This window comes from Amphiura filiformis, chromosome 1 (genome assembly GCF_039555335.1).
Source record: "Amphiura filiformis chromosome 1, Afil_fr2py, whole genome shotgun sequence".
NCBI classification, from domain to species: Eukaryota; Metazoa; Echinodermata; class Ophiuroidea; order Amphilepidida; family Amphiuridae; genus Amphiura; species Amphiura filiformis.
Window position 1 is genome coordinate 36,718,857 of NC_092628.1, and position 15,961 is coordinate 36,734,817.

Genomic DNA, 15,961 nt, shown 5'->3' on the forward strand with positions numbered 1-15,961 from the left:
AACACAGGTAGGGACTGGTCTACCAATATGCTTGATCAATCAATAGACTTATTCATGGCTATCTATAGATGAGGTGACCGTCATGTATAAACACAGGTAGGGACTGGTCTACCAATATGCTTGATCAATCAATAGACTTATTCATGGCTATCTATAGATGAGGTGACCGTCATATGTATAAACACAGGTAGGGACTGGTCTACCAATATGCTTGATCAATCAATAGACTTATTCATGGCTATCTATAGATGAGGTGACCGTCATATGTATAAACACAGGTAGGGACTGGTCTACCAATATGCTCACTGTCATTTCAATTGCCCTATTACCAGTTATCTGTTTTGGTGTCAGTTCTTACAGCAAGGGGACACAACAAAACATGATACATACTGCCTGCCACTGCTAACTACTGCTAACTATGATGTCACACCTCATCTATAGGTTACTATTACTAAGAAACAGTCAACTAACCATAATTGTTACAATTAAGCTAGACAACATATAAATAAAATCTCAGCCTGCGCACAACCTAACTGAATCAAAAGCAAGGAAATGTGCCGGCATGGGATTCAAACCCTTATCCATTAGACTACTAATGTAGGGTTTCACAGCATACAATACACACAATGGATATTACGAACGTACACAAGTACAGTAAGTAGGTAATGAGGTTATGCATCCTGCACAACACAATGGGGAACTATTGCTCGCTACAAGAGGTAACTGAATATATTCTATAGGTATGTGTATTCAGTGAACCAACCCAAAGTGTTACAATTTTTTAACTAAACAACATATCATTACTAATCAAAATACAAAGTAGCCACTGATTTCTGGTTTTCTAAATTGAAATTAACAAATTACTGAAATTCTCTTGTTATTGATTTACAAGGAAATCACACGAGAAAAATAAGAGGTGAATGGAAATGAATGCTTACTTTCTAATAGGTATTGATTTGGAACTCAAATTTGTCTTCACTATAGGTATCAATCTCGAAAGCGTGAGTGTTCTGAAAAAAAATGCACAAAATTAATGTATTATCATACCATCCAGTAGTTTCTTTTGTTTTCATTGGATAAGCACCCAAATTTACTGACATATCATGTATCATACCTGTACCTGCTGGCCGAATGTGCGCATATTGATGTTGTGTAATCGAGAGCTGTTTGATAATCATCATGGCTAACATATTGACACTTTGCACTGATCAGCCATATTGCTACCAAGACACACAGACTTACCAAACATGTGCCCATAGTGCATATTTATTTCATTCTTTTTGCACATTTTTACGCAACAGTCAAGACTGATTTATAGAGCGTATGCATTCATGAGTATGAAAGCAGTATGCATAAACAACATCCAATGTGGTAATCGTCCACAGGGTACAATGGACTTTCATGTGACAGGGAAATTATCTATCCAAGTGTCAGGGGAAAAAGAACTTACCCAAGTATGCATTTATAACCAAAGATTAGAAAATTCTATAGCTTTCCCTAATATGCTACATTAATACTTACCCTAAGTATAATTTCTATGCACACAGTCCCTGACGTAGCCATGACTTTGGCGCTATTTTGAATGAGTAAAAAGAGATTAGGAAGCAACGCCTCTGCTGCATGGTCAAATTGACGCCCTAATTTCTGTGATAAAAACCTGTAAAAAATGAAGAGAAAAGATGCTTTAATACTTTATGTTTAGACTTATGTTATATTTCTCCACAAAATGTGTTCCAATCCTCTTTTTTCTTATCCAAACAATGCATTTGGATTGAACGTCAATGCTGCTTTGATACTTGTTATTAATGAATAAATTAGTCAGAATTACAGGTAAAATGTTCTTAGTCAATACATTGCATTATCATAATTATAAACAATCTATTAATTGATATTTCAATCAATAATAAGGATCAACCAAGCATTGACGCATGATAAAACTATCAAATCAATTAGGCTCTACTGCCTATGTGACTTGGATCTAGTAAACTTTCTTTAATTATTGACAATCATTTTAATGAAAATATAATTGTTCATTGTACAAGGAGGGACATTTTGAGATACTTTTGAATTGATTTTGAGCATTTTCAAATTCTTATACCATTATCCCCCTGTGACATACTGTTCTTAAATTATAAGCAAAAAGGTCAAAGCAGGGTGTGGTCATCCTTTTTGGTCACACAAGGGTCAAAAATATAAATAAAAAATACTAAAATTTTGTTGAAAATGTTGTAAAATTGCTAGTCATGTTAAAAGCAAGTCAAATAAGGAATAGTTTGCATTGTTACTGACACAATCCGCAATAAGGTCAACCCTATTACGGCCTATTGACAATGACCTAGTTTGCATTGTTACTGACACAATCCGCAATAAGGTCAACCCCTATTACGGCCTATTGACAATGACCAAGTTTGCATTGTTACTGACACAATCCGGCAATAAGGTCAACCCCTATTACGGCCTATTGACAATGACCTAGTTTGCATTGTTACTGACACAATCCGCAATAAGGTCAACCCCTATTACGGCCTATTGACAATGACCTAGTTTGCATTGTTACTGACACAATCCGCAATAAGGTCAACCCCTATTACGGCCTATTGACAATGACCTAGTTTGCATTGTTACTGACACAATCCGCAATAAGGTCAACCCCTATTACGGCCTATTGACAATGACCTAGTTTGCATTGTTACTGACACAATCCGCAATAAGGTCAACCCCTATTACGGCCTATTGACAATGACCTAGTTTGCATTGTTACTGACACAATCCGCAATAAGGTCAACCCCTATTACGGCCTATTGACAATGACCTATCTTGCATTGTTACTGACACAATCCGCAATAAGGTCAACCCCTATTACGGCCTATTGACAATGACCTAGTTTGCATTGTTACTGACACAATCCGCAATAAGGTCAACCCCTATTACGGCCTATTGACAATGACCTAGTTTGCATTGTTACTGACACAATCCGCAATAAGGTCAACCCCTATTACGGCCTATTGACAATGACCTAGTTTGCATTGTTACTGACACAATCCGCAATAAGGTCAACCCCTATTACGGCCTATTGACAATGACCTAGTTTGCATTGTTACTGACACAATCCGCAATAAGGTCAACCCCTATTACGGCCTATTGACAATGACCTAGTTTGCATTGTTACTGACACAATCCGCAATAAGGTCAACCCCTATTACGGCCTATTGACAATGACCTAGTTTGCATTGTTACTGACACAATCCGCAATAAGGTCAACCCCTATTACGGCCTATTGACAATGACCTAGCTTGCATTGTTGCTGTCACGATCCGGCAATAAGGGGATCCCCTATTACGGCCTATTGACAATGACCTAGTTTGCATTGTTACTGACACAATCCGCAATAAGGTCAACCCCTATTACGGCCTATTGACAATGACCTAGTTTGCATTGTTACTGACACAATCCGCAATAAGGTCAACCCCTATTACGGCCTATTGACAATGACCAAGTTTGCATTGTTACTGACACAATACGGCAATAAGGTCAGCCCCTATTACGGCCTATGGACAATGACCTAGTTTGCATTGTTACTGACACAATCCGCAATAAGGTCAACCCCTATTACGGCCTATTGACAATGACCTAGTTTGCATTGTTACTGACACAATCCGCAATAAGGTCAACCCCTATTACGGCCTATTGACAATGACCTAGTTTGCATTGTTACTGACACAATCCGCAATAAGGTCAACCCCTATTACGGCCTATTGACAATGACCTAGTTTGCATTGTTACTGACACAATCCGGCAATAAGGTCAACCCCTATTACGGCCTATTGACAATGACCTATCTTGCGATGTTTCCTACGTAATGAAACATCCAAGATGGTGATAGCCATTGCATATTTGACTATTCTGGATGATCTACAATACTGGTGTGGTGATATAATAGCAAATCTAAATGATACATCAAATGTTAAAAATGACTTCTCTTGCAGGGTTGTTTTCTGCTAGCATTTTAAACTAATCCTTGCACATACTACATGCATCTTATAGGCTACTTGATGCTTAAGCTTACATGATGAAATAGTTAGAAAATCTTCAGTATTCAATATGAATCTAGATTACAGGTGAATTTTCAAATAAGCACAATGTAACCCATACATGTGGAAATAAGTTGTCACTGTTTCACTTCAGCTTTATATATACTTACGCTAATGTGATGCAGGCTTCTAGTACTACCTGTGACCTAAGATCTTTGACTGAATGTGTTAACGAATCCTCTAATTGTCTCAACGACGTCAAGAAACAATCATGTTCCGTTGCTCCTGCAACCACTAAACTACGAATTCTCTTAAGCTAGGGAAAAAAGAAAAACAAAACATTCATGTATTACAAGACATATTTTGATAGTTGTTAAAGATTTGATCACCTATGTGAGAAGGGAAGAAATCGCATTATGCTATCAGACACAATTTGTTCCAATGTCAATTTCTTACTAGCGTAACAAGTAATTGTGTGGGGTAAAGTGGTGTCTCATATTACTTGATAAGGTCAAGGCACTACACAATGGTAAACCAGGTTGTGGATTGATCTACATGTGGTAATCAACCAATAGCAACTGACCTGTTATTAGTGCATTTTGTTCATTGATTTTTGTCAATACACAGTTGTGAATTCGCGTATTAGGGTAAATAGGCCTATACTCGGTCACTTAAGAAACAACCCGCTCTATTTCTTGTGTAAATAATTATAAAAGTTAGCTATATGGGAACGTGTATACCCCACAACATCCGGTTAACATACCCTGCATGACATCTTCCATTGAACTTGTATTGGAAGTACAAGGTCAAAAGGTCAAAGTTGACAACAACGCCTATTCTCGGTCACTAAACTCCTATTCTCGGTCACCGTATAGTTTTTCTATACCTATTCTCGGTCATTCTCTTTGGAAGCCTGGTTGATCGGTATGATGCGGTTTTGATAACTTAAACGCATAATAAAAATACGTGTGCAGTGTTCTCAGATATATTGACAAGGACCGATCCTTTCAAAACGGTTTATTGGCAAACATTTTCGTACCATCCTATCGGGGTCCGAGGCGGTCATATTTTTGTGGGAGCGCACAGCGGAATGCGGTGGCACGCCCGACGCGTCGTGACTTTCTTGTCGGCAGCTACCGCCGTCGGCGCACCTGTAGGCTAACTTGACGCGTATGATCAATGATGATGGTTAAATTAATGAAAGAGAACAATGACAGAACCAGTCCGGGGAACCAGGTAATATGATGTAGGCCTAGCTTTAAAAAGATTGAAGGACTAACCTAGATATATTATTCAATTTGACGATCCTAAATGTCCTTTCTAAAAAAAAGAGCGGTATCGCGGTAGTCGGGTGATCGATTCGCAGCGCTTTACTAATTATTATTAGGCACAATCATGGTGACCCAAGTCTGCATGCAAGCGCAGGGCTGTCAACTTCTCGGCCGACTAAAAAATTGTTTAAGTAGGTGGTTGTGGGCCTATAATAACCTAGAAACATTTTTTTTAACCAAATGTATCTTTTCTCCCCCTCTTTTCTCCCCCACTTTTTAAAACAAAATTGCTATTGCAATACCGGATACCGCGCCGTCCAATGCCACATGTTAATATTCAGATTTTGTTTTCACTTTATTCTTTGGACGATCCGTATGATTTTACCTTGGCGTGATGCGTGAGAGTTGACATTGCTTAGAGGCTGTGCATAATTATGAGCCTTGTGGGAGGGTAAGGGGGGCTGGCAAGCCAGAAATAATTAATTCAAGACAAGCGACTCCCGATCAGGGGTGATTTGTATGTCCCTACCCCTTAATATTGTCACATTTTACGATGTTAATGAATATTAACATTTTCGTACAGTTTATGTCTATCTATTACCTGACAACTAATGGTTTAATTGCTTTTAAAATAATACCAGAAAGTTAGAACTATCAATTAGCTACATACTGATACCAAAATGAATTCATTTTAATCATTAAAACTTGAGTTTTGGAGATTTGTAGGTTCCCTACACCCCTTAATATTGTCATATTTTACGCTGTTAGACATGGAATAATAAAAATTTTCTCATATTTTATGTCTATCTACCTGACAACTAATGGTTTAATTGCTTTTAAAATATTACTAGAAAGTTAGAACTATCCATTAGCTACTTATTGTTACCAAAATGAATTAATTTTCATCAATAAAACTTGAGTTTTGGTGATTTGAATGTCCCTACACCTTAATATTGTCATATTTTACGCTGCTACACATGAAAAATTTATATTGTTTAACATTTTATGTCTATCCAACAAAGAACTAATGGTTATTTTGCTTCAAAAGATTACAACAACCAAATAGCTATATATTGATGCCAAAATGAATAAATTATAATGAATAAACGCCGAGTTATATTGGTTTGTACGTCCCCTACCCCTTAATATTGTCATATTTTACGCTGTTAGACATTGGAAAATTAACATTTTCTCACATTTTATGTCTATCTGATGGTTTTTCAGTTAAAAATAATACTGGAAAGTTAGAACAATAAATTAGCTACATGTTGATACCAAAATGAATTCATTATTATGAGTAAAGGTTGAGTTATGGTGGTTTTTATTTCCCTAACCCTTAATAATACCATATTTGACATGGTTATACATGGAAAATTAACCTTTTCTTACATTTTAAGTCTATCTACCTGATAATTAATGTTTGCTTTGCTTTAAAATAATACTAAAACGTTTGAACAATCAATTAGCTACATTTTAATTCCAAAATGAATTCATTATCATGAGTTGAAGATGAGTTATGATGGTTTATATTTCCCCTACCCCTTAATATTGTTACACACGCTGCTACATGTAGAAAAGTAACTATTTTTTACATTTTCAGACTATTTTCCTGACAAGCAGTGGTTGATCTCACCCGCACCTATAAATATTCAAAATATTACATGAATGGTAACTTAACAAACACATTTTGTTAATAGAACTTATATAGTTCAGCCGAGTGACATATCAAGACACGTGAAACACCCCAACCCCGAACCCTATACACACCCCACACCTACCCCCACATACCCACCCCCCCCCCCAACCCACACAAAACAAACCAACATGCAAACAAACATGCACATCATATAAATCTTTGAACCAGAACATCAATGTTTGCCTAGATATTCTTGATATTAAAAACAAAATAAAAAAATGGAAACTTAATATTGAAAATAGAAATTGGCACAATAGTAAAATTTGAAGCCTGTGTCAAAAAAACACCCACCCTACACATTGTTGTGAAAAATCTGATTTTCTATTAGCGTATGGACTGGCTACTTCCAATCATGATCTAATGAATCCTATGTTTGCTTTCAAATAATACTAGGAAGTTAGAACAATCAATTAGCTACATATTCATACCAAAATAAATTCATTATTATGAGTAAAAGTTGAGTTATGGGAATTTATATCTCACCTACACCCTTACTTTTATCCTATTTTCGTGATTTTATGTGATTATACGTCCATATATAAAATGACCTGTAAAAAATGTGATACCACAATTTGAAACCACTACCTACCTAGCCGTAGGTGTGAATGAACTCCTTATTTAGGGCCCTGTGTGATCTTGCTCCTGGACTAAACCATTATAAGAATATCACAATAGCGCTAATATAATCCCTCTAGGAGAATTCATAGCATAATTGCGCTAATAACGCGCTATATAGCCTAAACCATTTACAGAATAGCACAATAGCGCTAATAGCACGCTGCCTAAACCATTTTAAGAGTAGCACAATATCGCTAATAACACACTATAAGGCCTAAACCATTTTAAGAATAGTACAATGGCGCTATCAGCATCCCTCCAAGTGTACTAGAATTCAAAAATAACATAATTGCGATAATAACGCATTATAGGCCCCCACGACCCTCAAACCATTTCCAGAGCACAATAGCACTAATAGCACGCTATAAGGCCTAAACCATAGAACTAATAGCACGCTATAAGGCCTAAACCATTTTAATAATAACACAACAGTGCTAATAACATCCCTTAAAGTGTAGGCCTAATAGGAGAACTCAAAAATAGCATAGGCCTAATTGCGCTAATAACATTTAAAGCCATTTTAATGTCCCTAATGGTTTTATATTCTAAGTCCTCAAAAAATAACACTGTCGAGGCACAAATAGCATACCCATGAAAATAGCGGTGCTATTTGTGCTAATAATATGTGTATAATGTAATTAACAAAATTGCGCTACTAGCACGTGTAGGTCCAAGGAGAGTGTATGCTATCTGCGCAATTGTGAGTTATAGCGCCTTTCTCGGTCCACGGCAGGAGCCATTTTTGCAGACAAAATAATGACATTGTTTACCAAATTTTTCCGACCGAGAATACGACAGGATAGGAGGGGGTAAGGAAGGAGTAGGGGGGGTGTCGGGCGCACCGACGGTCACAAATAATTTCTCATCGCTTATTTGTATTCGACAAATGGCTATAATCAAGCCTTTTACAGAAAAATGCAACACTCTCATGTGCGCATGCATGATCATTTCTAGGACGCATGGCAACAACGATGTCAACATAGGCCTAGCTCAAACGGTTGAACACTGACCGAGAATAGGAATGCCAACGGAATTTGTATGCCTATTATCGGACACTCCTGTTTCTATGGGAATTTACATAAATACAACACCAATCATTTGCTATGGTGTTATTTACGATGCAGATGGATCAACTTGTTAAAATTAAAGCTTTAAAACATGGTAAAATGCATGTACAATTTCGCATCACTGATTATATTACAATATCACCATTTTAAACCTCTTAAATGACGTTATTATATTTTTTTAATGCCGATATTTCAGGTCACCATACAATCTAAAAAGCTATTATTTGAGGTGAGCTGTGCTGCCGTGACCTTGAAAAGTCATCAAAACCTGCAGCACCGGAAAGGCTAAATGGTTTATAGTCGCAAAGTTCGGAAGACACGGCTAAAATTAAAGCAACGATCGTCAGCGGTAAAACTGACCGAGAATAGGCGTGTGACCGAGAATAGGCGTATTGACCCTACTGTGTAACACGTACACATCTAATGCTGGCTTGGTCAATTTAGTCAGAGCAATTCTGGGCTACCAATGATGGATTTTATGTTACTATTGATTCTGGTAATATTATCAAAACCTTTTCTACAAAAAACCTTTATACCAGTGGTAGTTTTTTATGATGTTTATGAATGAGGTTAATGGCTGACATCACCCCCCCCCCATCACAATGAACTTCCCCTTTGGTGTTGTGCATTGTTTTGGTGAAACAATGAATAGGCACATGCATGCGTCAACAAAATCATATTGGCACATGCATGCATCAACAAAATCATATTGGCACATGCATGCATCAACAAAATCATATTGGCACATGCATACGTCAACAAAATCATATTCAGTTATTAACCTTGAATCACTTTGTGTTCCCTTTCATTTTATGTCCTAATTCGGTTGGAAAAAATCAACAAATTTAATATTCTTGTGACTATAAACATTTTGTAACAGCAATTTTATACAAACAGTCAAAAAAATGCTGGATTAGGTAGAGCAAAAGGTAAATGGCTGGATTTAGCCAAGACATCAAGATGGGACCATTTCACTCATAAGCATCATCATTTATGACATGTACACATCATAAAACTATGGGCAAGATACAAAAAATTGATATTGACCCTGAAGATATATTATGATAATTTTAAGCAGATGGTAATAGCAGGGTGCATTAGCAGCTGCGCATGTTTTATATGTCAATTTTTGGATTTTCCTTTATTTTTCCAATCTACATGGTTCCAAGCCTTAACACAGCTGCAACGAGTACCCTGTTGCCTATGGGTTGAGTTTGCATCATATTTTGTTCAGGACCTGTGAGTACAACTCCCGCCACATCACAATTTCGGCTATTGAACAAGTGCAGTGGTTGTATGCCGTTCGCTCAAGCATATTGATATACCAGTCCCTTTGTTGATAAACATTGAGGTCACCTCATCTGTAAACTTCCCAGCAGATGACAAGGACACATTTATAACATTTGGAGTCTTGGAAAGAGTTCTATGCAAAGATACAGTATTTTGCTGTAACCTATCATCAAGCAACAAAGTTTTGAGTCGGTTTTGACAAAAGATTTTTACAAAATCAGGCACACGCTTTTCTGAAGAAGGTGATGTCCACACCCAGTGTTTCAGGCGTTGTCTTGTGACTCAATTAGCACCAAGGGGAATTAGTGCAGCTGTATTGCACTTCTACATCCATTACTAGTCAAGTCTTTTAATACAATGATATTCTCAAGGAATTTGACAATATAGTACAAACATATATGGTCGCATGTCATGAGTTGGGTACAATTTCCATTACATGGTCAAAAATGACAAAAAATGTATTTTTTGATATGTTGTATATATTGAAAACCTCTAATAATTAACACCATTTTTAACCTGATCACATGCTTATTTTTGAGATAATGCTTAATTACTAATTAATTAATACACAGGTGTCTATGTAAATCTCAATTTTCAAATGAGTTTTTCTCAAATCGGACCTCAATTACAAAAATGAATGTAAATTTTTTATTTTATGCAAGAATGTCATCAGATTTGGAGGATATGGTCTCAATACATTAATGCTTCAAATGAACTATTTGAAATAATTGTACGTATGTTAATTACATTGTGAAGGTCAATGACCTTTTTACGAGTAATTAGCAAGACGGTTATTCTATTATTAAGGAAATGAATATCAAGAAGAGAAATGTACATTAGCATGTTGCTAAAAAATACTGAAATTCAACTAGGATTTCATTAAAATGAAAAATGGAACATATAACCATTTAAGGTGGTACTACACCCCTTGATAAATTTGTGACTATTTTTGCATTTCTCTCAAAAATAATAACACATTGGTAACAAAAGTTATGTAAATTATAGGGGTATTAGGAATCAAGTTACGGTACTACACTAGAATTTCAGTGACTCAAGATAAGCGGTATACTTTATTTATGATAAAAGAGGTACCGCTAGAATGTACCTCATTTTTAAACTTATATAATGAACCCCTTGTCTTGAATCACTGAAAGTATATTGGATTCCTTGCCCCAATAATATACATAACTTTTATTACCAGTGTGTACACAAAATGTAGTAATTTTGAAGTTACTTTTTGAGAAAATGCAAAATTAGTCACAAAATTTATCAGGGGGTGTAGTACCACCTTAAGTAGTCAGTAATTGTTTTAGTTGTACAAATTCAACATTCAAAGCTGTCAATACATCATACCCTCACTAGATTTGAAAAAAGTAACCAGTAGTTTTGACATGCTGACATGTGAATTTTCACATAGGCCCTATTGCACACTCCCGCATCTGCCTGCTCCACATCCGCCTGCTCCTCCACCCCTGACATTTTTCATTTCAACTGATGTGATTTTTTTACTGAATAATGTATAATTATATGCTTCAGTAGATTGAAAGAGTATAAAATTAGGCTTAAAATGAGGTATCAACCACTGCTGTAGGATATGGGGTTACGGAAAGCCAATCAAATTTGTAACACAATTTTCAGAAAAGTGTAATCCCTCCACCCTTTTTGCATACCCAACTTATGACATGCGACCATATCCTCAATGACACCTTCGTCCTTTCTACATGTAGTGATACTTTAAAAATCTTTAAGGTAAGTTTTTTTTAAATTCTTTGTTGGTACAAACTTTACACCCTTGGCAGGCAGAATTTCAATGCTATTATAGGCATCAAACAGCTGGTACTACGTAATCAAAGTAGGGAGCCACCCGGAAATCCATTTTTAACCTGCAGAGTTCTGAATCATTATATACACACAGCCACCAGCATTAAACTATATTCAGAGTATCTTGTTGTGATGAAAGATTGTTGATGAATTTTATTTGCTCGCTTTTATTTTAGTGAAGTCAATGATGAAGAAGAATTTCAATGAATTATTTCAATCATTGCATTGGAAAATAGGGAAAAAAAAGCAAAACCAGAGACCCCATATAAGATCAGAAGAGCCTGCACTGTTCAGATGTATTTGAGATGTCCTATGTGATGGGTTGAATATCTTGAGTCTGTTTCCTTCACAACATTATTCATTGCGGAGCAAAATAGTCCAGAAGCTATGTAAATATCAAACCTATGTAGGTTCACAAAACCATCCAAACATTTTGGTATAATTTGAGTGTTGTCATTGATTAGCAAGTCTATGTACACTGTATATTGCACTGCTGGCTCTATTCAGTATAATTGAAGACTGAATTAAAAGACTAGTTTGTGTCCGACGTCCTGTCAACAGACCAAAATGCCGTACTCATGCAGCTCAACTACCAATCACACTGCGCCGCTGCCCTGACGTCAGACGCAAACTAGTCTTTTTTAATTCGGTCTTCAATTATTAAGTCATCCACTTGTAAGTGTGCAACCATGTGGATTTGTAATTTGTAGGTTTTAGGGAAAATTTGAGCTTCTCAATGATGAGCAACACTAAAGCTATAGACAATTTAAAAAAATGTTGGTACCCCTCAAATTCATTATTCAGAGGTTAATGACTACACAGCTGAACATTTTGCTTTGGAATAGAGGAATATCCTGTTGGGTGCAGACTGAAAGGATATTCCGAGGTTTAAGCAAAATGTTAAGATTTTTCAAAATATCCGAAAAATAACTGACACAAAGTAATTAACCTCATTCATAATTGTCACTTTTATTTTGTCATTCACAATTATTTTGTGGTTTCCTGTAAAGAATATTAAATAGCAGATTGAATGAACATACTGCTGGTCAGCAAACAATGACACCAGCATGTAATCAACATCTTTATAAATCCAAAATTTATTTATTATTTTATTATCCAAAACTGTACAGCATCCAAAATTTAGGTTCAAAAAGACAAATACGGTGGTCAGTGCCCATATCAATTGTTCGAGCGCATAACATGTCACATGATGCAGCCATCAAATTAACTCGAATTAACGTACTGCATCACAAGGCACGGTCACGATACAATTTTTATAACCTGCATTTGTGTCTGCTTGTTTACAAATAACAAAATATGATTGGATTGCAAACATCATGTTTATTCATGGGGTTATTTTTCTAGGAGTTATTATATTACTGAAATACTTACATTATTACATCTAACTTCCCAATCCTGTTTATCGTCATTCAGAATATTATGAATTTTATGAAAGTCATCTTCTAAAGCCTTAGAACCATATATCTGTAAGAACAACATAACATAACGTTAGTAGTGCTAGTAGTGTGTGTCCTCTTTTTCTGTCACTGTTGTGTTATCTGTTGGTTTATCTGTCTAGTGCTTACAGCATAACACATGTGCTACTATTCATGTGAAGTCTTTGGTGATATTGTGAAGTCACTGTGAAGATTGCATACATGAAAAGTTCAACGTTTTAGTGATTTAAACATTACTTTGGTTGTTATTATTAATATAATCATGATATATTTTAAATTTACTTTTGTTAACATTTTTTCTGTGAAGTTGCCTGAAAAAGTAAATACAAGAAAAACATCACAATTAAGATAACAGGCTAGAAATAAGGAAGGAGGAGGCGGAAAGTTCAAGTATGATGTGAAACAAAAGGGTTCACCACAGCTACAGCATCTATTATATTTGATCTTTAGCTACTGTAGAAATGATGATTTTGTGTTTTTGGAAATTATGTGAGTTGTTTCATTTTGCAGGATTTAGGTCAACATAACTTATATAAAAAAAACACTTAATTTCCATGACTTGTGTTGTTATTTGCACATCTGCCTGCCCACTCACTAAAATTAAACAAATAAAACAATACCCATTTGAGGAAAGAAAATAAGAACCGTTAATAATACTATTTTTAACATGTTCTGTACTGTACATAGTTTGTAACTATGGAAACCCCATCATGACTTCTATTTCGGAGCATTTATTTCTGCAAAACAGGAAATTAATATGCAGCTTTGTGGCCTGGTTTTAAGCCAGAGACAGCAAGTCACTTCACACAGTACTTGCTCCTGTTTTTAAAAAGTTCAATACCCTTTAAGTAGCACAAGAAATGAAGTAGTTTTGATAAGGGTTTAAAAAATCATACCAAATCACCAGTGGCAGAGCCAAGATTTATCTGAAAAACAACAAAATGGCCCATAGCTATTACTGAGGCGAAAATAGTTGCCCTACAGATATAAACCATTTAGTATTTGTTTTATTACACCAAACTTTGGCTATGGGGGTGAGGTTGTCATGTTGAGAGGGAAAACCATCGACTAATACAGAATATTTTCCAACAGTCCAAGTCCCCATGCCCCCCATGCAATGTATACTGTGAATTCTGGCATATTCATATGAGGGTTGATCATTTGATCGTGTGTCTAACAATCAGTATTGTGTGCCTTCGTGTATACGCGATAGAGCGTTGCTTGTCTTCACGTTTAAGACCGTAAAAATATATAAATGTGCATAGCAGTTTTGTCTGTCATACCTTGTGGAACGATCCGCCCTCATTATCGGGTGATACTGAGACTTTGACTGTTTGGAGTTTGTCTGTATCTCTTTAGTCAATGGGGAAAGCTATCGCATGGTGAAATGGGTGGTATTGTGTGCGATTAACCAATAAAGTTGCATAATTTGCTCATAAATATTTATGAGGTGTAATAATATGTTATCACTAATGCATCCTATGTTATATGTGATGCCAATATGGCACTGTTTCATATCTTAATCATTCTCTGAATAAAATAAAGACCTTGTTGTAGAATAATGTAATCCTGAACAACTGGTGTGTGCAGTGGAAGTCTTTAATTTGATTGGTCATACCCATTGTTGCATAAGGTGATGAAAACAAAATCTGTTCTACAGGCCCGACCCAGATTTTGAGTGTTGAAGATTCTTTTAATTTTAGCTATATGAAATTGAAAGCAACAGTTTTTGGCTTAAGCGTATTGATTTTGACTGATATTTGAATTTTTGTTTAAGCATTTGGGGTGACTTTTGAAGGTCATTTGCCTCTTCCAGAACAAAAATACACCTCGACCAACCGACGACCCTACTTGGCAAGTCCATCCGCCCGAAGAACAGGTGTTTTTTTTCATCGCCTAACATATAAGAGACTTGAAGATTTCTTATATCTTTGAAATTATTGGCAAGGAGGGTGTTTTTTTTCACTTACACTGACACTAGGAACATCCTCAAATGCAGCTGCAAATAGATCTTCATGTACGGCACCAGCTTGACCTACAAGGAAGTAAGCATACAAATGAAACCATTAATTATCAGTAATAATATGACTGCACTCCATTCAACAGCTAGGTGATCATGCCGATGCCATAAGTCTTTGTATCAGTAGCTCTTGTCTCACACTGTGTTCCATGCATGCCCAAAATAAAACTTACATATTATACCGTGTATCAAATCATTTCATAATTTTCAGCATCTTGCTGATAGAGTCATAAATCCCAAACAGGAATTAGAAGCTGCATCTGATAATCACTCATCTATCAATTTAGTTACCCACCAAACACAAAAATGTTTTTAAAACATTAAAACATGTTATAAACATGTTTTGGTTTGGGTTGAAATATTTTAACAACATATATTAAATATTGAGCAGAAAACATTTTAAACGAAGAAACACTTAAAATGTTGTCAAAATGTTATTGCAAAATACTTTTTTGCAAATATTTATGCAATATTTTGTCACCACTTGATAACATTATGTTAACATGTTTTGCATCAAGATTTCAATGTTATTAAAACATTTTATACCCATTGTATAACCCAGCACTTTTAAGTGCTGGGTTATACAATGGGTATAAAATGTTTAAAAATAAAAATAAAAGGTTTAAAAAGCTTTTATTTAAAAAACGTTTTGAGTTTGCTGGGTAGTGAATCTAATAAAGGCTGTTAATA

At 35.7% G+C, this 15,961-nt stretch overlaps 1 protein-coding gene across 1 annotated transcript in view; it reads right to left on the minus strand.

The window, feature by feature from the left end:
* LOC140146444 (CLIP-associating protein 1-like) overlaps positions 1-15,961 on the minus strand; it is a 181,108-nt gene that overhangs the window by 62,076 nt on the left and 103,071 nt on the right. The window contains 6 exon segments of the mRNA XM_072168303.1: positions 939-997; positions 999-1,010; positions 1,522-1,657; positions 4,202-4,347; positions 13,187-13,279; positions 15,222-15,286. Of these exon segments, the coding sequence (XP_072024404.1) occupies positions 939-997; positions 999-1,010; positions 1,522-1,657; positions 4,202-4,347; positions 13,187-13,279; positions 15,222-15,286 (511 nt within the window).